The sequence below is a fragment of the Macrobrachium rosenbergii genome, chromosome 24 (assembly GCF_040412425.1).
Source record: "Macrobrachium rosenbergii isolate ZJJX-2024 chromosome 24, ASM4041242v1, whole genome shotgun sequence".
NCBI classification, from domain to species: domain Eukaryota; kingdom Metazoa; phylum Arthropoda; class Malacostraca; order Decapoda; family Palaemonidae; genus Macrobrachium; species Macrobrachium rosenbergii.
The window spans coordinates 37,413,564-37,441,262 of NC_089764.1; the positions used below are offsets into that span (position 1 = coordinate 37,413,564).

The following is a 27,699-nucleotide window of genomic DNA, read 5'->3' on the forward strand; positions in this document are numbered from 1 at the left end:
ATGACCGGAGGTTATAAGAGGGTGGAAAGTAAGATAGAAGAAAGACAATATGACTGGAAGGTTACGGATAGGGTGGAAAGTAAGATGGAAGAAAGACAATATGACCGGAGGTTACAAGAGGGTGGAAAGTAAGATGGAAGAAAGACAATATGACCGGAGGTTATAAGAGGGTGGAAAGTAAGATGGAAGAAAGACAATATGACCGGAGGTTATAAGAGGGTGGAAAGTAAGATGGAAGAAAGACAATATGACCGGAGGTTATAAGAAGGTGGAAAGTAAGATGGAAGAAAGATAATATGACCGGAGGTTATAAGAAGGTTGAAAGTAAGATGGAATAAAGACAATATGACCGGGGGTTATAAGAAGGTGGAAAGTAAGATGGAAGAAAGGCAATATGACCGGAGGTTATAAGAAGGTGGAAAGTAAGATGGAAGAAATACAATATGACCGGAGGTTATAAGAACGTGGAAAGTAAGATGGAAGAAAGACAATATGACCAGAGGTTACAAGATGGTAGAAAGTAAGATGGAAGAAAGACAATATGACCGGAGGTTATAAGAAGGTGTAAAGTAAGATGGAAGAAATACAATAAGACCGGAGGTTATAAGAAAGTGGAAAGTAAGATGGAAGAAAGATAATATGACCGGAGGTTACAAGAAGGTGGAAAGTAAGATGGAAGAAAGACAATATGACCAGAGGTTATAAGAAGGTGGAAAATAAGATGGAAGAAAGATAATATGACCGGAGGTTATAAGAAGGTGGAAAGTAAGATGGAAGAAATACAATATGACCGGAGGTTATAATAAGGTGGAAAGTAAGATGGAAGAAATACAATATGACCGGAGGTTACAAGAGGGTGGAAAGTAAGATGGAAGAAAGACAATATGACCGGAGGTTACAAGAGGGTGGAAAGTAAGATGGAAGAAAGACAATATGACCGGAGGTTACAAGAGGGTGGAAAGTAAGATGGAAGAAAGACAATATGACCGAAGGTTACAGGAGGGTGGAAAGTAAGATGGAAGAAAGACAATATGAACGGAGGTTATAAGAATGTGGAAAGTAAGATGGAAGAAAGACAATATGACCGAAGGTTACAAGAGGGTGGAAAGTAAGATGGAAGAAAGACAATATGACCGGAGGTTACGAGAGGGTGGAAAGTAAGATAGAAGAAAGACAATATGACTGAAGGTTACGATAGGGTGGAAAGTAAGATGGAAGAAAGACAATATGACCGGAGGTTACAAGAGGGTGGAAAGTAAGATGGAAGAAAGACAATATGACCGGAGGTTACGAGAGGGTGGAAAGTAAGATGGATTAAAGACAATATGAGCGAAGGTTACGAGAGGGTGGAAAGTAAGATGGAAGAAGGACAATATGACCGGAGGTTACGAGAGGGTGGAAAGTAAGATGGAAGAAAGACAATATGACCGGAGGTTACGAGAGGGTGGAAAGTAAGATGGAAGAAAGACAATATGACCGCAGGTTACAAGAGGGTGGAAAGTAAGATGGAAGAAAGACAATATGACCGGAGGTTACGAGAGGGTGGAAAGTAAGATAGAAGAAAGACAATATGACTGAAGGTTTAAGAGGGTGGAAAGTAAGATGGAAGAAAGACAATATGACCGGAGGTTACAAGAGGGTGGAAAGTAAGATGGAAGAAAGACAATATGACCGGAGGTTATGAGAGGGGTGGAAAGTAAGATGGATTAAAGACAATATGAGCCAGAAGGTTACAAGAGGGTGGAAAGTAAGATGGAAGAAGGACAATATGACCGGAGGTTACAAGAGGGTGGAAAGTAAGATGGAAGAAAGACAATATGACCGGAGGTTACGAGAGGGTGGAAAGAAGATGGAAGGAAAGTAAGATGGCAGAAAGACAATATGACCGCAGGTTACAAGATGGGGTGGAAAGTAAGATGGAAGAAAGACAATATGACCGGAGGTTACAGAGAGGGTGGAAAGTAAGATGGAAGAAAGACAATATGACCGCAGGTTACAAGAGGGTGGAAAGTAAGATGGAAGAAAGACAATATGACCGGAGGTTACAAGAGGGTGGAAAGTTAGATGGAAGAAAGACAATATGAACGGAGGTTACAAGAGGGTGGAAAGTAAGATGGAAGAAAGACAATATGACCGGAGGTTATAAGAGGGTGGGAAGTAAGTTGGAAGAAAGACAATATGACTGGAGGTTATAAGAGGGCGGAAAGTAAGATGGAAGAAAGACAATATGACCGGAGGTTATAAGAGGGTGGAAAGTAAGATGGAAGAAAGACAATATGACCGGAGGTTATAAGAGGGTGGAAAGTAAGATGGAAGAAAGACAATATGACCCGGAGGAGGTTAGTAAGATGGAAGAAAGACAATAAGAAGGTGGAAAGTAAGATGGAAGAAAGACAACATGACCAGAGGTTATAAGAAGGTGGAAAGTAAGATGGAAAAAAGACAATATGACCGGAGGTTACAAGAGGGTGGAAAGTAAGGTGGAAGAAAGACAATATGACCGGAGGTTATAAGAGGGTGGAAAGTAAGATGCAAGAAAGGCAATATGACCGGAGGTTATAAGATAGTGGAAAGTAAGATGGAAGAAAGACAATATGACCGGAGGTTATAAGATAGTGGAAAGTAAGATGGAAGAAAGACAAAATGACCAGAGGTTATAAGAGGGTGGAAAGTAAGATGGAAGAAAGACAATATGACCGGAGGTTACAAGAGGGTGGAAAGTAAGATGGAAGAAAGACAATATGACCAGAGGTTATAAGAGGATGGAAAGTACGAGGGAAGAAAGACAATATGACTGGAGGTTACTTGAGGGGTGAAAGTAAGATGGAAGAAAGATAATATGACCGGAGGTTATAAGAGGGTGGAAAGTAAGATGGAAGAAGAGGGTGGAAACTAAGATGGAAGAAAGATAATATGAACGGAGGTTACAAGAGGGTGGAAAGTAAGATGGAAGAAAGACAATATGACCGGAGGTTATAAGTGGGTGGAAAGTAAGTTGGAAGAAGAGGGTGGAAAGTAAGATGGAAGAAAGACAATATGACTGGAGGTTATAAGAGGGTGGAAAGTAAGATGTAAGAAAGACAATATGACTGGAGGTTACAAGAGGGTGGAAAGTAAGATGGAAGAAAGACAATATGACCGGAGGTTACAAGAGGGTGGAAAGTAAGATGGAAGAAAGACAATATGACCGGAGCTTATAAGAGGGTGGAAAGTAAGATGGAAGAAAGACAATATGACCGGAGGTTACAAGAGGGTGGAAAGTAAGATGGAAGAAAGACAATATGACCGGAGCTTATAAGAGGGTGGAAAGTAAGATGGAAGAAAGACAATATGACCGGAGGTTACAAGAGGTGGAAAGTAAGATGGAAGAAAGACAATATGACTGGAGGTTACAAGAGGGTGGAAAGTAAGACGGAAGAAAGACAATATGACCGAAGGTTACAGGAGGGTGGAAAGTAAGATGGAAGAAAGACAATATGAACGGAGGTTATAAGAATGTGGAAAGTAAGATGGAAGAAAGACAATATGACCGAAGGTTACAAGAGGGTGGAAAGTAAGATGGAAGAAAGACAATATGACCGGAGGTTACGAGAGGGTGGAAAGTAAGATAGAAGAAAGACAAAATGACTGAAGGTTACAAGAGGGTGGAAAGTAAGATGGAAGAAAAGACAATATGACCGGAGGTTACAAGAGGTGGAAAGTAAGATGGAAGAAAGACAATATGACCGGAGGTTACAAGAGGGTGGAAAGTAAGATGGAGGAAAGACAATATGAGCGGAGGTTATAAGAGGGTGGAAAGTAAGATGGAAGAAGGACAATATGACCGAGGTTTAGAAGGTGGGAAAGGTTGGAAGAAAGACAATATGAGAGGGGTGGAAAGTAAGATGGAAGAAAGACAATATGACCGGAGGTTACAAGAGGGTGGAAAGTAAGATGGAAGAAAGACAATATGACCGCAGGTTACAAGAGGGTGGAAAGTAAGATGGAAGAAAGACAATATGACCGGAGGTTATGAGAGGGTGGAAAGTAAGATGGAAGAAAGACAATATGACCGCAGGTTACAAGAGGGTGGAAAGTAAGATGGAAGAAAGACAATATGACCGGAGGTTACAAGAGGTGGAAAGTAAGATGGAAGAAAGACAATATGACCGGAGGTTATAAGAGGGTGGAAAGTAAGATGGAAGAAAGACAATATGACCAGAGGTTACAAAAGGGTGGAAAGTAAGATGGAAGAAAGACAATATGACCGGAGGTTACAAGAGGGTGGAAAGTTAGATGGAAGAAAGACAATTTGAACGGAGGTTACAAGAGGGTGGAAAGTAAGATGGAAGAAAGACAATATGACCGGAGGTTATAAGAGGTGGAAAGTAAGTTGGAAGAAAGACAATAAGATGACTGGAGGTTATAAGAGGGCGGAAAGTAAGATGGAAGAAAGACAATATGACCGGAGGTTATAAGAGGGTGGAAAGTAAGATGGAAGAAAGACAATATGACCGGAGGTTATAAGAGGGTGGAAAGTAAGATGGAAGAAATACAATATGACCGGAGGTTATAAGAAGGTGGAAAGTAAGATGGAAGAAAGACAACATGACCAGAGGTTATAAGAAGGTGGCAAGTAAGATGGAAAAAAGACAATATGACCGAAGGTTACAAGAGGGTGGAAAGTAAGGTGGAAGAAAGACAATATGACCGGAGGTTATAAGAGGGTGGAAAGTAAGATGCAAGAAAGGCAATATGACCGGAGGTTATAAGATAGTGGAAAGTAAGATGGAAGAAAGACAATATGACCGGAGGTTATAAGATAGTGGAAAGTAAGATGGAAGAAAGACAATATCACCAGAGGTTATAAGAGGGTGGAAAGTAAGATGGAAGAAAGACAATATGACCGGAGGTTACAAGAGTGTGGAAAGTAAGATGGAAGAGAGACAATATGACCAAAGGTTATAAGAGGGTGGAAAGTACGAGGGAAGAAAGACAATATGACTGGAGGTTACTAGAGGGGTGAAAGTAAGATGGAAGAAAGATAATATGACCGGAGGTTATAAGAGGGTGGAAAGTAAGATGGAAGAAAAGAGGGTGGAAACTAAGATGGAAGAAAGATAATATGAACGGAGGTTACAAGAGGGTGGAAAGTAAGATGGAAGAAAGACAATATGACTGGAGGTTATAAGTGGGTGGAAAGTAAGATTGGAAGAAGAGGGTGGAAAGTAAGATGGAAGAAAGACAATATGACTGGAGGTTATAAGAGGGTGGAAAGTAAGATGGAAGAAAGACAATATGACTGGAGGTTACAAGAGGGTGGAAAGTAAGATGGAAGAAAGACAATATGACCGGAGGTTACAAGAGGGTGGAAAGTAAGATGGAAGAAAGACAATATGACCGGAGCTTATAAGATGGTGGAAAGTAAGATGGAAGAAAGACAATATGACCGGAGGTTACAAGAGGGTGGAAAGTAAGATGGAAGAAAGACAATATGACCGGAGCTTATAAGAGGGTGGAAAGTAAGATGGAAGAAAGATAATATGACTGGAGGTTACAAGAGAGTGGAAAGTAAGATGGAAGAAAGACAATATGACCGGAGGTTACAAGAGGGTGGAAAGTAAGATGGAAGAAAGACAATATGACCGGAGGTTATAAGAGGGTGGAAAGTAACATGGAAGAAAGACAATATGACCGGAGGTTATAAGAGGGTGGAAAGTAAGATGGAAGAAAGACAATATGACCGGAGGTTATAAGAGGGTGGAAAGTAAGATGGAAGAAAGACAATATGACTGGAGGTTACAAGAGAGTGGAAAGTAAGATGGAAGAAAGACAATATGACCGGAGGTTACAAGAGGGTGGAAAGTAAGATGGAAGAAAGACAATATGACCGGAGGTTATAAGAGGGTGGAAAGTAAGATGGAAGAAAGACAATATGACCGGAGGTTTAAAGAGGTTGGAAAGTAAGATGGAAGAAAGATAATATGACTGGAGGTTATAAGAAGGTGGAAAGTAAGATGGAAGAAAGACAATATGACCAGAGGTTATGAGAGGGTGGAAAGTAAGATGGAAGAAAGACAATATGACCGGAGGTTATAAGATGGTGGAAAGTAAGATGGAAGAAAGACAATATGACCAGAGGTTATAAGAGGGTGGAAAGTAAGAGGGAAGAAAGACAATATGACCGGAGGCTACAAGAGGGTGGAAAGTAAGATGGAAAAAAGAAAATATGACCGGAGGTTATAAGAGGGTGGAAAGTAATATGGAAGAAAGACAATATGACCGGAGGTTTCAAGAGGGTGGAAAGTAAGATGGAAGAAAGACAATATGACCGGAGGTTACAAGAGGGTGGAAAGTAAGATGGAAGAAAGACAATATGACCAGAGGTTATAAGAGGGTGGAAAGTAAGATGGAAGAAAGACAATATGACCGGAGGTTATAAGAGGGTGGAAAGTAAGATGGAAGAAAGACAATATGACCGGAGGTTACAAGAGGGTGGAAAGTAAGATGGAAGAAAGACAATATGACCAGAGGTTATAAGAGGGTGGAAAGTAAGAGGGAAGAAAGACAATATGACCGGAGGTTACAAGAGGGGTGAAAGTAAGATGGAAGCAAGATAATATGAACCGGTGGTTATAACAGGGTGGAAAGTAAGATGGAAGAAGAGGGTGGAAACTAAGATGGAAGAAAGATAATATGAACGGAGGTTATAAGTGGGTGGAAAGTAAGTTGGAAGAAGAAGGTGGAAAGTAAGATGGCAGAAAGACAATATGACTGGAGGTTATAATAGGGTGGAAAGTAAGATGGAAGAAAGACAATATGACTGGAGGTTATAAGAGGGTGGAAAGTAAGATGGAAGAAAGAAAATATGACCGGAGGTTATAAGAGGGTGGAAAGTAAGATGGAAGAAAGACAATATGACCGGAGGTTATGAGAGGGTGGAAAGTAAGATGGAAGAAAGACAATATGACCGGAGGTTACAAGAGAGTGGAAAGTAAGATGGAAGAAAGACAATATGACCTAAGGTTACAAGAGGGTGGAAAGTAAGATGGAAGAAAGACAATATGACCGGAGGTTATAAGAGGGTGGAAAGTAAGATGGAAGAAAGACAATATGACCGAGGTTTTAAGAGGTTGGAAAGTAAGATGGAAGAAAGACAATATGACCGGAGGTTATAAGAAGGTGGAAAGTAAGATGGAAGAAAGACAATATGACCAGAGGTTATAAGAGGGTGGAAAGTAAGATGGAAGAAAGACAATATGACCAGAGGTTATAAGAGGGTGGAAAGTAAGATGGAAGAAAGACAATATGACCGGAGGTTACAAGAGGGTGGAAAGTAAGATGGAAGAAAGACAAGATGACCGGAGGTTATAAGAAGATGGAAAGTAAGATGGAAGAAGGACAATATGACCGGAGGTTATAAGAAGGTGGAAAGTAAGATGGAAGAAAGATAATATGACCGGAGGTTATAAGAGGGTGGAAAGTAAGGTGGAAGAAAGACAATATGACCGGAGGTTATAAGAGGGTGGAAAGTAAGATGGAAGAAAGACAATATGACCGAAGGTTACAAGAGGGTGGAAAGTAAGATGGAAGAAAGACAATATGACCGGAGGTTATAAGAGGGTGGAAAGTAATATGGAAGAAAGACAATATGACTGGAGGTTACAAGAGGGTGGAAAGTAAGATGGAAGAAAGACAATATGACCAGAGGTTATAAGAAGGTGGAAAGTAAGATGGAAGAAAGACAATATGACCAGAGGTTATAAGAGGGTGGAAAGTAAGATGGAAGAAAGACAATATGACCGGAGATTATAAGAGGGTGGAAAGTAAGATGGAAGAAAGACAATATGACTGGAGGTTATAAAAAGGTGAAAGTAAGATGGAAGAAAGACAATATGACCGGAGGTTATAAGAAGGTGGAAATTAAGACGGAAGAAAGGCAATATGACCGGAGGTTATAAGAGGGTGGAAAGTAAGATGGAAGAAAGACAATATTACCGGAGGTTATAAGTAGGTGGAAAGTAAGATGGAAGAAAGACAATGTGACCGGAGGTTATAAGAGGGTGGAAAGTAAGATGGAAGAAAGACAATATTACCGGAGGTTATAAGTAGGTGGAAAGTAAGATGGAAGAAAGACAATGTGACCGGAGGTTATAAGAGGGTGGAAAGTAAGATGGAAGAAAGACAATATGACCGGAGGTTATAAGTAGGTGGAAAGTAAGATGGAAGAAAGACAATATGACCGGAGGTTATAAGAAGGTGGAAAGTAAGATGGAAGAAAGACAATATGACCGGAGGTTATAAGAGGGTGGAAAGTAAGATGGAAGAAATACAATATGACTGGAGGTTATAAGAAGGCGGAAAGTAAGATGGAAGAAAGACAATATGACCGGAGGTTATAAGAGGGTGGAAAGTAAGATGGAAGAAAGACAATATGACCGGAGGTTATAAGAGGGTGGAAAGTAAGATGGAAGAAAGACAATATGACCGGAGGTTATAAGAGGGTGGAAAGTAAGATGGAAGAAAGACAATGTGACCGGAGGTTATAAGAGGGTGGAAAGTAAGATGGAAGAAAGACAATATGACCGGAGGTTATAAGAGGGTGGAAAGTAAGATGGAAGAAAGACAATATGACCGGAGGTTATAAGAGGTGGAAAGTAAGATGGAAGAAAGACAATATGACCGGAGGTTATAAGAGGGTGGAAAGTAAGATGGAAGAAAGACAATATGACCGGAGGTTATAAGAGGGTGGAAAGTAAGATGGAAGAAAGACAATATGACCGGAGGTTATAAGAGGGTGGAAAGTAAGATGGAAGAAAGACAATATGACCGGAGGTTATAAGAGGGTGGAAAGTAAGATGGAAGAAAGACAATATGACCGGAGGTTATAAGAGGTGGAAAGTAAGATGGAAGAAAGACAATGTGACCGGAGGTTATAAGAGGGTGGAAAGTAAGACGGAAGAAAGACAATATGACCAGAGGTTATAAGAAGGTGGAAAGTAAGATGGAAGAAAGACAATATGACCGGAGGTTATAAGAGGGTGGAAAGTAAGATGGAAGAAAGACTATATGACCGGAGATTATAAGAAGGTGGAAAGTACGATGGAAGAAAGACAATATGACCGGAGGTTATAAGAGGGTGGAAAGTAAGATGGAAGAAAGACAATATGACCGGAGGTTATAAGAAGGTGGAAAGTAAGATGGGAGAAAGACAATGTGACCGGAGGTACAGCAGCAGCAAACGAAAGGAAAGTGGTTTCAGCTGGGGGCAAAAGGGACGCTGCAAAGAACCTTAAATGATGGCGACAGTTGCACCGCGTGAGGTGCCCTGACACTGCATCCTAGATAATAACGAACTGGTTACCAGTAACCATAAGGGTTACATTTATAAAAATAAATTCCAAGCTGAAAACACACACACACACACACATACACACACAAGGAACTGCATTAGAGAAGGAGCAATTAATATCTAGAAAGTGACGATACCAAATATTTGATGTTGCAAGCAACAAAATTCACAAGCATGCACGAAATGTGGAAGCAATGTGATCATTTTACCCAACTAATCATTCTGAATATTTTTAAACGGATATTACAAACCTTTCATCATTAGTAAGAGGCAAAACCCATTAATCAGAAAGGCAACACAGTACCCTTAAATAACCGATCTAAATAAACTAAAAGAATTTTTAAAAATGGGAAGTTGAAAAATATCTACAGGACAAACATCTCGCAGCACAAACACATACACAAAGATTTCACAAACGCCTAGAACACATACAAAACTTCCAGCGCACAGGATAAGGCCTTAGACTTCAATATATGAACACTGTCAAAATATAAATAACTAAAATAGGCCCTTTTTTCAAAACCAGATTCATCTTGCCATGATAAAGGGACGGTAAAGAAAAAAATCACGCTTAGATGATAAAAAAAAAACAATATATGTACAGAAAAACAGCAAATTTCAGTGATATTGTTTCTTTGTTTTTCAAACTCTCTCCTCTCTCTCTCTCTCTACTTATATATCTTCTCATATATCTTTTTCTCTTTTATATATATATATATATATATATATATATATATATATATATATATATATATATATATATATATATATATATATATGTGTATATATATATATATGTGTATATATATATATATATATATATATATATATATATATATATATATATATTTCCTCTATCTATATGTTGATACCAAATTGTTCCAAACACTGTGAGAGAGAGAGAGAGAGAGAGAGAGAGAGAGAGAGAGAGAGAGAGAGAGAGAGAGAGAGAGGAGGCAAAAGGCTACCTTGTAATTATGTGACGTCACTATTCAGAGCCACGAGCCATTGACGGAACAAGACAGTCACCTTAACTTCCATAATGGGTCTCTTCCATTCCCTTCCCATATTTTTTTTATTACACTTTCAACAATTAAGAGGGGAAAATGGAAAAATTAGGCCTAGTCGAACAAAAGGCTAATCAGGAAAGGTGTTGCGTGGCTTTGTGTTGCATAATTAAGGCGAGGTCATTTCTTGCTCCAGATGGCGTGGTTACCTTTGTGAGATTTTCAAAGACACAGATAGAATGTATATATATATATATATATATATATATATATATATATATATATATAACGTATATATATATATATACACACACATACTGTATATGTATGTATCTTTGAATTGTCAGTCTTCTTCTGCCCCTCAGTTTATTGTTTCAGAGGTCTTTTCGTCCTTTTGGTGCCCTTCTTGGTCACTCAGTTTTCTTTTCTTGAGGAGTTAGGTTGGTTTTAACTTTTATGTTTCGGTTTTAATATCTATATTTTAACATTAATAATTTTACTGAGTCCTATGTATTGATTTTAGTTGTTGTGATTTTTTTTATTTTAGCCCTGATGATGAAGCCATGCTTTGAAACGTTGGCTGGACATAAAGTTGAATGTGTATCACCTCCTTTTCCTCCTCCTGTTTGTTCTATGTATGTATGTATGTATAATATATACATACATATATATATATATATATATATATATATATATATATATATATATATATATATATATATACGGAACAGATCAACACTTGTTTTGAAGTGTACGTAGCGTGATCTTAGCGATCTAACTTCAGGAAAAAAGACGTAAAAAGGTTCGACCCTGATCTCACCTGATCTCTTCCCCCTCTCTCTCTCTCTCTCTCTCTCTCTCTCTCTCTCTCTCTCTCTCTCTCTCTCCCTGACCTCACTCATTCTCACAAAGCAACTAAATGGACCATCTAAAGGAAACACAGTATTTCCTACAAAAATAGGTTTATTATTCAAATAACCCAACAAGAAATGAATAAAGCAAAGCAAAGATTAAAATGCATAATAAATGAATTATCGAGTCAGATAACTAAACTCTAAATTGCGAAGCACTTCTGACTAAAGAAGTCTCATTATGGCTAATAGCCTGGAAATACACAAAATCTCACATACTCCCAAATCAACAACTAAACGTCATGTCAAAAAACAAAAAAGTCTACCACATAAAGAGACTGACATCGCAAATGACTTGCATATGTCCTCTTTATCAAACCACCCAGCTATTTCCACAAGTCCACAGACATCTGTCGAAAGAATTAAACATGATAGAAAACTCCCAAAAATACATGAAATACAAAACACAATAATGGAAAGTGTAAAATGCATAGCCAAGATATGGCAAACGTAACATAGCAAAATAATAATATAAAAGAGGTATGAATATTCATATTAAATTTCCCACACCAGTTCATAAGTTCATAATGATTAAAAATCATGGTAAAAATCACAAGTTCAATTTTCTCCCATAAAAACAGAGATTTGAGACTCTACCTTATCTGCCGATTTTCAAAGCCTGGAACCACTTCAAAGTTATGACTGTATAGCTGCAGTTCTATCACGTTAATGAACGATCAAACTCACTTTTAGGGCAGATTTTGGCATAATCTAGATCAAAGTAACGCACGTACTCACGAATATACATAGTGCTTCGGAGATCACCTGATCTCCAATATTGCTGAGCTTCTCACGCAAAGAGCTGAAGGAATCAAACTATGCACTGTTTCAGCAATCTCGCATCGAATCTCTCGACCCAGTTCGCTCTCACTCCGAACCTTCCACGATAACATCTTAAAGCATTGAAGCTATGAAATGCATATATGTGTCCTTTAAATAGAGCTCGGCCACCCCATAAGAGCGTCTCGCTCTCTTAATGGCGAACTAAAAATAAAAAAAAAACATATGTATAAACCATAACAAAATAAAGCTATGCTCAATTAGCAATGTCTACTGCACTGCAGCTTTAAGGACTGCTCTCATGATGCACTTCCAAAGTCACTGGGGTTGTGTTCTTAGAGCCTTTACATGTAATCTTACAAACACGAATAAGCTTTACTACCCCCACAACAAGAATTATCAGTAAAATAGCTATTAAGACGATTAAAATTGTCGGCATAATATATTCCTGATACTCGAACATCACGGGATCGTCGATGTCTTCCAACGGTGGAACAGTCATTGGCACCTTGGTTGTAGGCACCGCCACTACCAAATGCTCGTTATGCGTATGACGCATAATTATCTTCTCTGAACTGTTGAATACAGCACGGCTGATAACCAAGAAGTTCGTTGACATCACACGGCATGCAGCATCAAACAGCTTGGATCCTTGAAGAACGAATGATGTCGACTTGTTGCCCTGGCACATCTTGTAACTGCACACTCCTTGCAAAACACGGCAGTAAGGGTGCTGGTGGACACAAAGTGGGAATCTCGCAGGAACTGTCTAAAGTCACATTCTGTCGGAGTCTGTCTATGAACTAAAGACAACTCACAACCACCCACAGATACAACTCGCAACTGGAAAATACTACTGTCACACACATACTTCTCTCTAACTAAAGTACAACTTGTCTTATAATCAACTCCCGAACCCTGATATTGATCTCCCAAAATGAACATAGTCTCTACTCCATCCCATATCACTACTGAGTCTCCAAAAACACTCGAAAAAGGTCTAATAACAAAAAGGTTTCATGTTACTGAACCAAATAAAACTACTAATACAAAAGATCCAACAGAAAAAAAATACTCGAGAATCCTATCCAAACACTAAAAGGTATCATATCTCGTAAAAGACATGAAAGTTCTACTCCGGTTAGCAAATATTTCGCAACACCTGACTAATTCTCAACAAAATAGCAATTGACGTAATGGCAATCGCTCCCATGATCTTAACATCTACAATTACTCACAATACAGCTCCCTTCATTTTTAAAAAGAAACTGAAAAAAAAAAATCCAAATACTCAAATTCGATATCCCAACCCAAAAAAAAGATCAGACTTGTTCGGTCCGATATACTAAGTACCTCCCAAAAAAATGCAATAAAATCCTAAACAACAAAGATATTGCGTCAGATGATAAAACACATCATAACACAATAACACAATAACACACGGGTCAAATCTCGTATGAAATTAGCCCATGTCTCAATTCCTAAAATCATTCGAAAACAAATGATTAAGAACTTCAACATCTAGAATGAACAAGAGACAAAAAAAAAATAAATAAACATCATATATATACAAATATCAACCCATTTATCCCTCTAACTATATACAAATATCCCCTTACATGACTATATACAAATGTTCCCATTACATCCCAACTTTCTTCAACTTCGAAATGTGGGTCAATTTCGTCACACCCGTATTTACATCTTTAACTACAAATCTATTCCCTCTTTTGATCTCTACAATCTCAAAAGGTCCGTGGAACTTCGGACTTAATTTATAATTCAGATCATTCCGAACATTTACTTTAACAAACACTCTATCACCCATAGAAAAAGCTACTCCCCTCGATTTCGCGTTGCTTTTCTCCACCATTGCGCGCGAACTAAGTTCAAGTTCTTTACTGATACGTGCAAATCTTTCTCTCGCTGTATTTATCAACGAAGTGACTGTAACATCACCTTGAACTCGCTCTGGCAACAAATCAAAAGGTCCTTTCAACTTGTACCCATACAAAGCTTCTGCTGGAGATATCTTAATTGTGTCATTCGTCATAGTATTGATACTATATCGCACTTCATCCAAAGATCTGTCCCAATGTGTATCGGAACCACCCACCGTCATGCGCAACGCCTCAATTATTTTCCGATTCGCCCTCTCACATAACCCATTTGCTTCTGGTCTATACGGGATTATAGACACTTTCTTTATCCCCAACAAATTGGCAAGACCCTCTAAAGTCTTATTAATAAACTCCCTACCATTGTCTGTGATCAGACATTCAGGAACACCATATCTACAAATTATCCCCTTAAAGAACGCTATAGCAACTTCCTCAGCTGATTTGTACTTCAGTGGGAAAATCTCAACAAAACGAGTTAACTCGTCAACAACTACTAATAAATGTCTATAACCATAAGCGGACTCTGAGAAATTACCCAGAATATCCATATGCACTCTCTGAAACGGCCTATGTGGTACGGGATATGAACCCAAACGACACAACACCGTCGTCGCCGGCTTATTTGCATTGCAAATAGCGCACTTCTTCACAAAGGCTTCTACTGCGGGAAACATGTTTTTCCAAAAGAACTTTGACCTGACGTTTTCATACGTCTTGTCCACACCTAAATGAGGAGAACCAAATTTACAATGTACAATGTCTAGAACTTGTGGTACTAGACTCTCTGGCACGATGATTTGTGTAATTTCACCCATGCTTCGAGTACTTCGCAAGTTATACTTAACTTTCCTCACCAATAAATTATTCTCCAACTCTAGACCAGAAAAAGGCAACTTATACCCTTTCTTCGGTGAAACTCCCCTAAGAAATGCCTTAGCACCTGACAACAATTTATCTTCATCTTGCTTTTGTTCGAGCAAGCCTATGTCCCAAGTGACATTTTCACCCGTAATATAACACACGGCGTTACCCTCACTATCACGAACAACAATCTCTCGCGAGACTGCCGACTCACTATTTCTCCCCGAAGTATGCACTGTAGAAACGTGTATGTCCTCTACATGCGATATCTCAGAACTACTAGTATCAGAGACATTCGACACCAAATATTTACTCTCGTCTTCCGCACAGGATTCGGTGTGTATTTCCTCATCCTCAACCGGAAAATATCTGCTCAATGCATCTGCAACTACATTATGCTTACCTTCAATGTATTTGAGGTTTGCATCAAAATCTCTCAATGTCAGGAACCAACGTGCTCTCTTGGGCAACAAATTTGGCTTATTAAAAAGCTCTAACAACGGTTGATGATCTGTAAAAATCTCAACTTTATTTCCCAACAACAACATCTTAAAATGAACAAGGCTAGAGACGACTGCGAAAGCCTCCTTGTCCACAACTGACATCAGCCTTTCGTTACTACCACGCGTTTTGAACTTTCTGCTATAAAAGCAATTGGGTGTAATTTCCCCTCAAATTTCTGCATCAAACACGCACCTATACCTTCCTGACTCGCGTCAGTCACTAAGGTGAACGGTTGACTAAAATCTGGAAACTTCAAAACAGGTGGGTTCACCAAAGCGTTCTTAAGCTTCTCAAAAGCTAATTGCTGACTATCACCCCAAACAAACTTAAAGTCTTCTCGTAACAAATCTGTCAATGGAGACGCTATTGTAGAAAAATTCCGCACAAAACGGCGAAAGAAACCCGACATACCTAGGAACGAACGAATCTGTTTCCTGGTTTTGGGAACTGGAAAATTCACAATGGCTTTAACTTTCTCATCATTCACTCTGACTCCTCTTTAGAGATAACATGACCTAAATAGACAATTTTTCTCTTCAGAAACTCACATTTGGCCAATTTGACCTTTAACCCAGCGAACCTGTAATCGCTTAAGGACTTCTTTTAACACCTTTAGATGTTCTTCAATCGTATCTGTGCATATGAGAATGTCATCCATGTACACAAACACCGACTTTCCTAACAAGCCATGAAGTACTGTGTTAACCAGTCTAGTAAATGTTATTGGGGACCCTTGTAATCCGAACGGCATCCTATTACACTCGTAATGTCCCTGTGGTACCGAAAATGCTGTATATTTACGGCTACTCTCGCTAAGGGGAACCTGTAAGAACCCCTGCATAAGATCGATGGATGAATATATATTCTTGCCACCGATCTCAACAAACAAATCAGGCAAACAAGCTACAGGATATCTATCTGGGCATGTTTTTTCATTCAATTTACGAAAATCTACACAAACTCTGATGCTACCGTCTTTCTTAGGAACTGCAAGCAAAGGAAAATTAAACGGAGAATTGGACGGCCTAATAATGCCTTCCGACTCCCACCTCTGAACTTCTTTTTCTACTTCTTCTCTGATTTTAAAAGGAATTCGATATGCTGGAATATATATGGGATTTGTACCTTTTTCTAGGCGAATTGAATGTTCTAAAACATATGTAACTCCTAATTTATCTCCCTTCAAAGCAATGATATCTAAATATTCTTTCAACACTTTCTCTACTTTATCTGAATATTCAGGATAATCAACTTTAGCCAAATGTTCATGCAGAACCTGACTTCGGAACTGTTCCTCCTCGTTAGGAAACATATTCCCGTCTCCACAAAAACTCACTAATTTATGTTCTTCATTAAACTCTTCAAAATCAATTACATAAGTACCCTTGTGATATTTTTTCACTGAGTCTTGATAGCTAACTAATTCTACTGTAGTCACGCCTGCGACTGAAACTTCATTTACTGACACCGTACTCACAACGTCTTTGAATTTCTCGGTTCCCTCAACAACCCATACTTGAGAAGGTAAATTCTGATTAGTTAGAGTGAAGTAATAGACTGAGAGAGAGAGAGAGAGAGAGAGAGAGAGAGAGAGAGAGAGAGAGAGAGAGAGAGAGAGAGAATGAAACTGATTATAGAATTTTGGCCAAAGGCCAAGCACTGGGACCTATGAGGTCATTCAGCGTTGAAACGGAAACTAAGAGTAAGGAGGTCTGAAAGGTGTAACAGGAGGAAAACCTCAGAGCAGTTGCACTCTGAATCAATTGTTAGGAGAGGGTGGAAAGTAAGATGAAAGAAAGAGAACACGAAAGGAGGTTCAGTAAAAGGAACGAAAGGAGCTGCAACTAGGGGCCGAAGGCAGGCTGCAAAGAACCTTAAGTAATGCCTACAGTGCATTGTATGAGGTGCACTGACGGCACTAACCCCTTACTAGAGAGAGAGAGAGATAGAGAGAGGGGGTGGGGGCGGGCCTTCAGCATTGGCGAAGTAATCCACGATAACATAAACGGGATATTTTCTCGTTTTTCATCGTCATTCAAGGGGGTTCCCAAGGGAGCGATTCTTTACCCACCCAGACAAGTTTTCCCAAAGTTATTTTCTTATATCTGCTTGGCCTTGCCAATACTTAATCCTCTTGGCTGCGTTTCTCCCATTTATCACGCGTTGTCACTGACACTCACTCGGTTCTACGAAGGCTGTTCTTTATCAAGTTTATCTGACGCTTTTGGTGCGTTCCATATAAGTGTGCAAACATGTGTAATAATAATAATAATAATAATAATAATAATAATAGGTTCTATTGAATATTATTGCTGCTTCAGCTGCATTTATTTTGTAGAAGACTTTTTCTATTTTCCTTATTGCGGACTTCTCTTCAGTGGAGGTGCGTGCTAACAGCTCGCCTATATTTGTCATTTCATGGGGGAAAAGTCAAAATCTGGATTCTGCTTCTTTATATATTCTATACAGTTGGTTCTATACAATTGTTGCCGCGACGCGTTTCGACAGACTCTTCTGTCATTCTCCAGCGGGAGCTAGTAGAGGACTGGCAGATTGCATAGGTCCTTCTGAATTTATACACGGGTGTCAGCGGGGGCGGGTCATGGATGGGGAATTCTGATTGGTTGCAGGCAGCGAACTTCAAGCCAAATTTCTGCGGCGAAGCTCGATCCTGACAGATCTTCGCAACCTGGGAATGTCATTCATTCCAGCGTTCCCATTGGCCTGCCGTTGCGTGATGTCATGCCGGCTGACATCATCGGTAGTTTGGCTGCTATTGGGCTGCGGATGAATGATGTCATTATCTACTCTTTCTGTCGTAGTCGGGGATTGTCTCGAAGGGCGCCTCGCTCATCAGGGGCATCTCCATTCTCAGGGTTGTCGTTTTCAGGTATTCGTTGGATTTGGCGGGTGTTCTGCATTATTCTTGAATTCGTGGGTAGGAGCGATGCCTCCTGCGTCGTATTCATTGTTGGTTTTCTCTCGGCAATGAGGAGCGCCTCTAGCAGGCGCAGACGTCGAGGGTCGGCGGCTCTCCCGATTATACTTATATTTTGTATAATACTGTCTCGGGAGATGGAAATATTGTGAGTAGCACGTGCGTGGTTCATGATGGCACCCTCCTGGGCGTGGCAGGAGATCCTTTAGACAGACGCATCGTGGTCATTCCAATATAAGCGCCGGGGCATCCTCGGACAGGACATACAAATTGGTAGACCACGTTCTTCTGCTTGAGGGGTTCTCTTGCTGGCGGAGAGGGTTATTCTTCATCACCAGATCACGGGTGCGGCGGTTCTTATAATAAATTATAAGATTTATTCTCTTGCTGTCTTCGGTCGGGGTGACGTTTTCCATGACGATTTTCTTCATGGAGTTCTCGTCCTCACGGTACTGGGGATGCATCCGGGCCTTATAATAGATCTTTATGTCATCTTGGGGGGCAGGTTGTGTGTTCTCACCGTTGTACCATTTTTCCAGGCCAGTTCGAATTTCTTTGTTGATGACCCCCATGACCCGCCCCCCCGCTGAAGCCCGTGTATAAATTCAGAAGGACCTATGCAATCCCGCTGGAGAATCACAGAAGAGTCTGTCGAAACGCGTCGCGGCAACAATTGTATAGAACCAACTGTATAGAATATATAAAGAAGCAGAATCCAGATTTTGACTTTTCCCCCATGAAATGACAAATATAGGCGAGCTGTTAGCACGCACCTCCACTGAAGAGAAGTCCGCAATAAGGAAAATAGAAAAAGTCTTCTACAAAATAAATGCAGCTGAAGCAGCAATAATATTCAATAGAACCTGTTTAAAAGAGGGTCTGCTGCCAAATTATAATAATAATAATAATAATAATAATAATTATAATAATAATAATAATTATTATTATTATTATTATTATTATTATTATTATTATTATTATTATTATTATTATTATTATAGCAGTTTTTTCCAAGTATTAATTAGCTATGCACAAAATAAGTAAAATAAAAAAACTGCTAGATGTATTTCACAGAAAATTTTAAATACAAGAAAACAGCTATGGAAACATTTCAACTGCCTTGGACATTAAAAACCAAGCCCAAAATGCACAGCCGCTACAGCGCATAATCAAGGCCACCGAAAAAGATCTGTCTTTCGGTGGTCTCGGTATAATGCTGTAAGAGCCGCGGCCCATGAAACTTTAACCACGGGTGGTGGTGGCCTATCTTATACCGTTGCCAGAAGCACGATTATGGCTAACTTTAACCTTGAATAAAATTAAAAACTACTGGGGCTAGAGGACTGCAATTTGGTATTTTGATTTTTGGAGGGTGGATGATCAACATAGCAATTTGCAGCCCTCTAGCCTCAGTAGTTTTTAAGATCTGAGGGCGGACAGACAAAGCCGGCACAATAGTTTTCTTTTCAGAAAACTAGAAAGGGGGTTAGGGTTTTATTTTTAAATCCTAACCTACAGCAATCACGTACGTTTACAGGCAACAGCGCAGCAAACCAAGTGCTTTCAAAATCCCCTTTTATAGTAACCGAGGAGCTATCAACTCGCCTGACAAAAAAAGGGGGGGGCGCCCCTTCTAAGTGAAGACGTACAACAAGGAAAGTGCTCTCGATTACTTGACTGTTTACAGCAAAGAAATGACTTTTTCACCCGTAGATAGAGTACATGAACAGATCTTAAATCCGGACCTTAAATATACTATTGCTTTTTTTGTTCCTACGAGCATAAAAGAAAGCTCTTTGCTTTAACTTACGAATGAACTGCAAATGAAATACTCAGTAATAAATTATGACTGACTGGCTTATAAATGCCATCGCAGTAACTATTTTCACTGACCACTGAAATACTGCTTTGGTTGCATTCCGAATTGGAATGAAAATATCAATTAAATGTCCTTTGCGAAAAAATTAGACGTGATTATTAATTAAGCTCATTACCTCGCTGGCTATTCTGAGAACGTTGAATCTTCCATAAAAATAGTTACTTTTCTTTCAAATGAGAAGTATGTTTGCATACCTAACAAAAGATAACATCCTACGTATCAGATCATCCAAAAAATATGAATCCCGATTACATTCTCTCTCTCTCTCTCTCTCTCTCTCTCTCTCTCTCTCTCATTTATGTAACGTGGCATCACAGCAATTCACAAAAAATTAACACTATACGCGAAAAAAAATCTTGTTTGACTCCGAGAGGTAAAAATAGTGATTTGCCTCATTATCATCTGATGGCTCCACAATCTGCACGAGCCAACAAGGTGGTGTTTGAAATTTTCTCTCTCTCTCTCTCTCTCTCTCTCTCTCTCTCTCTCTCTCTCTCTCTCTCTCTCTCTCTCACAGCAAGGGGGTCACACAATATGTTTTATGTTGCCGCTGGATGCTGCGTTAAAATAGTAAAAAAAAATTTAATTGTACGATCTGATATTTCTCGATAAATTTAAGTGGGTCTTTCATTCCCTTTGTTGAGTTTTGGAAACAAGTTATTTGTTGGGTTTTATATTTACAAGATTGCAGAAGTGTACACTCAGCTTTGAATGGAATAAAATAGAATATAGAATAATTCACTGATGCTTTGGTATTCACGAAATTACCATCCACAAAATTACCAGACCAATGTTGCTTGATTTTACTGCACGAAAAACGAACGAATTTATCATTAAGTCATTCATTTCGTCCCCCTGTAAAAAGAGTTAATATTCATAAACATTACATTTTCATAACTGGTCGCCTTCGGCCAATACATATTCATATGAAGTCTAAATTCAAAATTGGTCACCGAATTTTTGCATGACGAATTCATAAGATTTCTGTTTTTGAAATCAGTTACCAAGATTTGTATGGTATCCGTGTGTCAACTTCCATCAGGTCAGTTATTATTACAAAGGAATTTGTGAGGTTCAGCATCTTACAACCTTTCCGAAGTAGTCTTAGGTTTTTAGGCTTTCTTTGTCATTGTTCTCATGAAATGTAATTAAATCTAAGTTTTCACCTGTACCTGGGGGAAGATAAGTGAGCGCCTGGAAGAGATTTCTATTCAAAACTGAAGTGGTGAGAGTAAAGCTAAAAGCACGCAACATATACTAGATGTATATTTATGTATATAAGCCTTCTGCAGCCACTTCTCCAAAGAGAAAAGACACGCACGCACACACACACACACACACACACACACACATATATATATATATATATATATATATATATATATATATATATATATATATATATATATATATATATATATATATATATACACATCTATGGTGCATCACTATATTGTGATCGGAAATAATGAGTAAAAAGCCACAATAATATAAATGATATAGACTGTATTTTTCCAAAATACAAAAAGGATAAAACCGGGGAGCTTTCGACCGTTTGCGCAACGGTCCTCTTCAGCCAACTGAATAAAAATACCCGTTTATTCGTCTTAAAAAAGACAATTTGAAAAGAATTTTTGTGACAGTCCAGGAAAACATCGAACAATCTTTCGGCGTGAATATGGCGGTTATGTAATGTCTGTTTCCCTGTGTCTGTGAGCCAACCGTTGTGATCTTAAGCCCCGCACACACTATGCATCATGTATCGGCCGCGTGATGCAGTAGTGGTGTTGAATAAAATTACTAGCGGTCAAACTGTACTGCAACACTGCTCAATTGTTCTCGCGCGCGAGCTGGTCCGTTGCAGTTCAGCTTTCATAATTATGAATAGGTTCATCTTCTGATTAATAATAATAATAATAATAATAATAATAATAATAATAATAATAATAATAATAATAATAATAATGCCTCAAGTCAATGGCCCCTATGGTGGGCTTGTTCCATATGAATAGGGTTCATCTGCTCAATAATAATAATAATAATAATAATAATAATAATAATAATAATAATAATAATAATAATAATAATGAATTTCCTGGTCAATGGCCCTATGGTGAGCTTGTTATCGTCTGAATAATAACGATAATAACTTAAAAAAAAACTACTGTATATTACACCTTTACCGGATGGGAGAGCATTTTGATACACTTACCAAAACAATGATAGATCTCGTCATATTGCAAACGCAAGATTTCTTCCAGAACGCTCTGTAATATTTCTCTATATATAATATTTCCTTTAACGGGTAATCAATGAATTGCGTCTTTCCACCAAAAGTCGAATGAAATTGCCTTTTCATTCTCTCTGCCGTAATCTGATTGTTGTCCATTTTTGACACTTAATTTTTCTTGGTGAGATTAAGGTGGATTATCTCTCGTCATATTGAGATGTTTTTTTTTTCATTTGCAAATCTCGTTTCGTGAAGCTGACGTGGATTTATGAGGTCATTTTGTACATTGGTATTGAAACTGGTGGGTCTCTCCCCAACCCGCCCCACCTCCACCTGAGATTTGGAAATGACAGAACTATATAGAATTATATATATATATATATATATATATATATATATATATATATATATATATATATATATATATATATATATATATACATATATATATATATATATATATATATATATATATATATATATTATGTATACATATGTATATATATATATATATTCATATATGTTTACATAATATATATATATATATATATATATATATATATATATATATATATATATATATATATATATATATATATATATATATATATATATATATATATATATATAAGTTAAGTATACCTTAGTTTTTACCAGACCACTGAGCTGATTAACAGCTCTCCCAGGCTGGCCAGAAGGATTAGACTTATTTAACGTGGCTAAGAACCAATTGGTTACTTAGCAACGGGACCTACAGCTTATTGTGGAATCCGAACCACATTATAGCGAGAAATGAATTTCTATCACCAGAAATAAATTCCTCACTCTTCATTAGCCGGCCGGAGAGTCGAACTCAGGCCTAACGAGTGCAAGGCCACAATTCTACCGACCGCTCAAGGAAGAAGTGTATATATATATAAATACATATATATATATATATATATATATATATATATATATATATATATATATATATATATAAATATATATATATATATATATATATATATATATATATATATATATATATATATATATACATTGAAACACGCCAAACAACATACATTGAATTATATAGTTATACAAAGAAGATTTGTACATGAACTTGTATACATAAACACACATAAGTACTATTATTCCTATTTTCAACAAGCCACGGGGTGAGGCTGCTACCCTCATGCCTTCTCCCAGGTAGCTGCAATGCACAGCAGTCTACCAGGTACATGGTTCACTGTTTAGGTATATTTAGGCAAAACTTATCAAAGTTGATTTGGATTGATAGGTAAAAAAATAATTATATAAGATAGAATACAAAGATGAAGACGTGAATTAGTATGAAATTGAATAAAGAACGAAATTAAAAGGTAAGAGAGAAATATGAAAAAAAAATATATATATATATATATATATATATATATATATATATATATATATATACACAATATATATATATATATATATATATATATATATATATATATATATTTATATATATACAATATATATATATATATATATATATATATATATATATATATATATACAATATATATATATATATATATATATATATATATATATATACAATATATATATATATATATATACAATATATATATATATATATATATATATATATATATATATATATATATATATATATATATATATATATATATATATATATATATATATATACAATATATATATATATATATATATATATATATATATATATATATATATATATATATATATATATATATATATATACAATCATGAAGCTAAATATGTCGCTTAATATCAAATTCACGCTACCTCTCAGGAATATCTCCGATGGAGAATTATCACCGAAGGGAATTTATATAAGATGGCGTAGTGGTAACGTCCACTGGAGTCGCTGAATAGGCCCGTGTCAAGGGTTCGTGTCCCGATGAGTACCAGTTCATTTATCACTTATACAAATTCCCCTTCGGTGATAATTCTCCATCGGAGATATTCCTGAGGTAGCGTGAATTTGATATTAAGCGACATTTGTAGCTTCACGATTGTATATTAATCACGGTGTGATATCAAAGTCGAAGGCGGTTGCTTTAAACCTGATGAACAGCATCGAGTTTGGGGAGAAGGAGAACTCCTTGTATTTCCTTTCAATGTACTTTATTGTGCTGACGTTTCAGGACCATGTGTCCCATTTTCAAAGCTATAAATTAAAAAGACAACAGAATTAAAAATAGACTCAGATTTTAAAACGAGAAAAAGAAATTTTACATAAAAGTATAAAAGAAACATAACAGAAAGGAACAATGAATACCAAATAGTGCTGAAGGCAAAAGCTGAGTGACATTCAGGGTCCGTTTTGGTTCCAACGGAAACTCACGAGAGGTATAGAGGTGTTGACGTGGACTGAGTATTTAATTGGGAACTAGTTGTTTAATAAAAGAGATTCTAGTATTGACAGTTGGAAGTCATTCGGAGCTTTGCCTATTATTTTGAAATCCTTGTAATTGATATTATATTTGCATTTTTTCCCGTGGTCTCTTATGCATGAAAATTCGGGGTTTGATAATTTAGCACCCGTTCGGTAACTTACGCCACGATGAGAGACGGCCGTATGCTAAGAGAAAATATAGGGCCTCCAATTATAGGGCCTTCTTTACGCCTAAGGAAAGTGTAGGGGAAGCCCTATATTTTTGGTGTTATGCTTAAAGCATCATCTTACAGTTGAGGGTGTGATTGGTATCCCTGCTGAGAGGGTGTGTGTTGTCCTCTAAACAGTTGGTATGCCGGAGAACCATTTGTTTACAAACGTCTCGCACGTTCTTGGTTTTTCAACGAGATATAGAGTACGTATAGACAGTCTGTATGGCGGAAAACAGTGGTCTAAGGGCAAGGTATATTACTGCAAACGAGAAAACAATGCTGGTGAGTCTGATTGAGGAAAGAAGTGACATTTGTTCAACAAGAGCCATGACTTCCGCATCATTCACAAGAAAAAGCAGCATGGGAAGAAGTCACCAGCTTATTTAATGCAGCTGGTTATGGACCACCAAGAAGCCAGCAACAGCTGAAGAAAGTCTGGGAGAATGCAAAAGGAAAGTAAGTATTCAAAACCATATTGAAGTACTTTTGACTTGCTTCCTGCATGCATAACCAAGCATCAGCTTATGGATTGGTGAGGGCTATTTTTATATAGGCTATATGTAAGGAACAACATACTTTTCAGATGGGAGCAGCAATTTCAGGCTAACCTTTATTTGGTACAAATAAATTCTTATTGCCGCTAAAGGAATGTTTATCAGTGATGTACCTTAGTTTATCAGGTTCATATACTATATGTGCTAAGCCTCAGTTAGGTTTATAGGTAATTCTTTACAACAGGTCCACATCAGTATTTGGTGTTCCATGTAGCTAAAATAATAAAAGACACCCTAATATGTACATTAAATATCATCGTAATATACAAAAAATCTACAACCACCTAAGAATCTGGGGGGCCCATAGGTGAGGACCTGGGTTTTGGATGGGAAGACAAAGCAGGAAAATAATAAAATAATCCTCACTTAAGAATGAGTCTAGTTTGGGAGTGCTTACAGTTTTGTTGGGCAAGGATATGGTCTGCCAGTTTCCTGGCTGGTACAGATGGCGGACGAATACAAACAGTCTGACCTAACCATATCTCACCTACCTAACCTAACATGGGTTTCATGCTCTAACCTGGCCGAAGGCGCTTTGCCCCACCCTAGACACCTCCCTTTCTGTGAACATAACTACACCTAACCGTTCCTATAATGCCAGGGGTCACAGAACTTCTAACCTTGGCGAAGGGATTGGTCCTTGTAGAAGGAATTGCACAGACTGCCCAATGAAACTGTAAACTACCCGAAGTGTGTACTAGTCTTAATTTCAGGTACATACAGGTTAGCCTAATTTTTGGTCTTAATTTCAGGCTATATACTGGTTAGCCTAATTGTTTAGAACAAAGATATTCATTTAACCACTTAACTTTCTTGTAACATTTTCAGAGCAAAAGAAACAGCATGCTGTCCATAAGCGGGAGACTATGAGGACAGGTGGGGTGCTCCTCCAAAGCCTGAAGATGAAGAGACGGCAAAAATTCTTTCTATCATTGGAGATGACCTTGATGGTGAGGAGAATGAACTGGACTGTGATGCAGTTCAGAGTACTGGTAAGTCCTACTTTGATCATTCTACAGAGAGCTCTGCTAGAATGCTTTGCATATATTATTGATTTTCTTTCAAATACTTTATTCATTTTTACCTATAAAATTGAGAGGAAATCACTTGTTTTACACATATCCCCACCTATCAATTTGTAAAAAGTAAAATTAGCTCCTATTTGGTAATATTCTTGCAAGTCGCAAGAACGCAGTCAATGTAGTTGAAATTATAGAAGAAAAGTTGTTTATCTTGGCCTAAAATGTAAGGATATAAAGGTGGAACTCTGTTGAATAAAAAAGGGGGAGCCTGGGGTGCACAGCCCCCCAGTTAACCGGGTCTAGGCAACTCCTCTCTTCTTGTCACATAGGGAATTTTCTCAAATTTCACTGTAACCTAACCTATTTTCTGAATTGTTAACTTACTGCACAAGTATACTGTATATGTTTAACATGGTATGACCCACAAATGTGAAATTAGTATTAGGAATAGGTAAATCATTCATTACTTTAATATTTACTCTACTTTTAAGGAATGTTTTATAGAATTAGGATAAATTAGTAGCCCTACAGTTTGCAAAAGTAATTTTTCCAGTATAATCATATCAGTATTATAATTTTTTTTTTTTTTGCCATTTCAGGTCAACCACATACTGTGATTGGAATAAGAAATGATGGGCATGAGTGTGAGATAACATTTGATACTCAAATAATGGGACAGCACACAAACAACTCTGTGGACTCCATTGAAACACCTCCCAAACTCTCAGAATTCAACACAGCACAAAGCACACCAGCTGGCAAAGTCTCCTCACAGAAAGCTAATACTTCAAGAGACACACCCACCTCTATACAGTTAAATACCACAGACATCACATCACAATGCACACCAACACCTGGCCAATCAAATTCCACGTCAGCCCGAAAGCGCCGACGAACTGCTAAGTTCACTCAAGAGGCCAGCTTCGAAGCATCTCTTGGGATGCAGCGAAAGGAACATCAGATGACCATGGAAAGCCTCAGGCTAGATATTGAAATTAAAAAGAAAAACCCCAAAAAATATAAACGAGAAGAGGAGGATGCAAACCTTCGTCTCCAGGCTCATCAAATTTGGGTTGATGTAGGCAAGAAACTGTTGGAAGTTACAGGGGAACTAGGGCAAGTAACTAGAAAAATGTGA

The 27,699-nt window shown here is 37.9% G+C and overlaps 1 protein-coding gene across 1 annotated transcript; it reads left to right on the top strand.

The window, feature by feature from the left end:
- LOC136851852 (uncharacterized) lies at window positions 1-27,699 on the top strand. Its single transcript, XM_067126164.1, has 3 exons — window positions 1-128; window positions 26,416-26,531; window positions 27,161-27,699. Exons 1-3 carry the CDS (start codon window positions 1-3, stop codon window positions 27,697-27,699), a joined length of 783 nt encoding a protein of 260 aa, XP_066982265.1.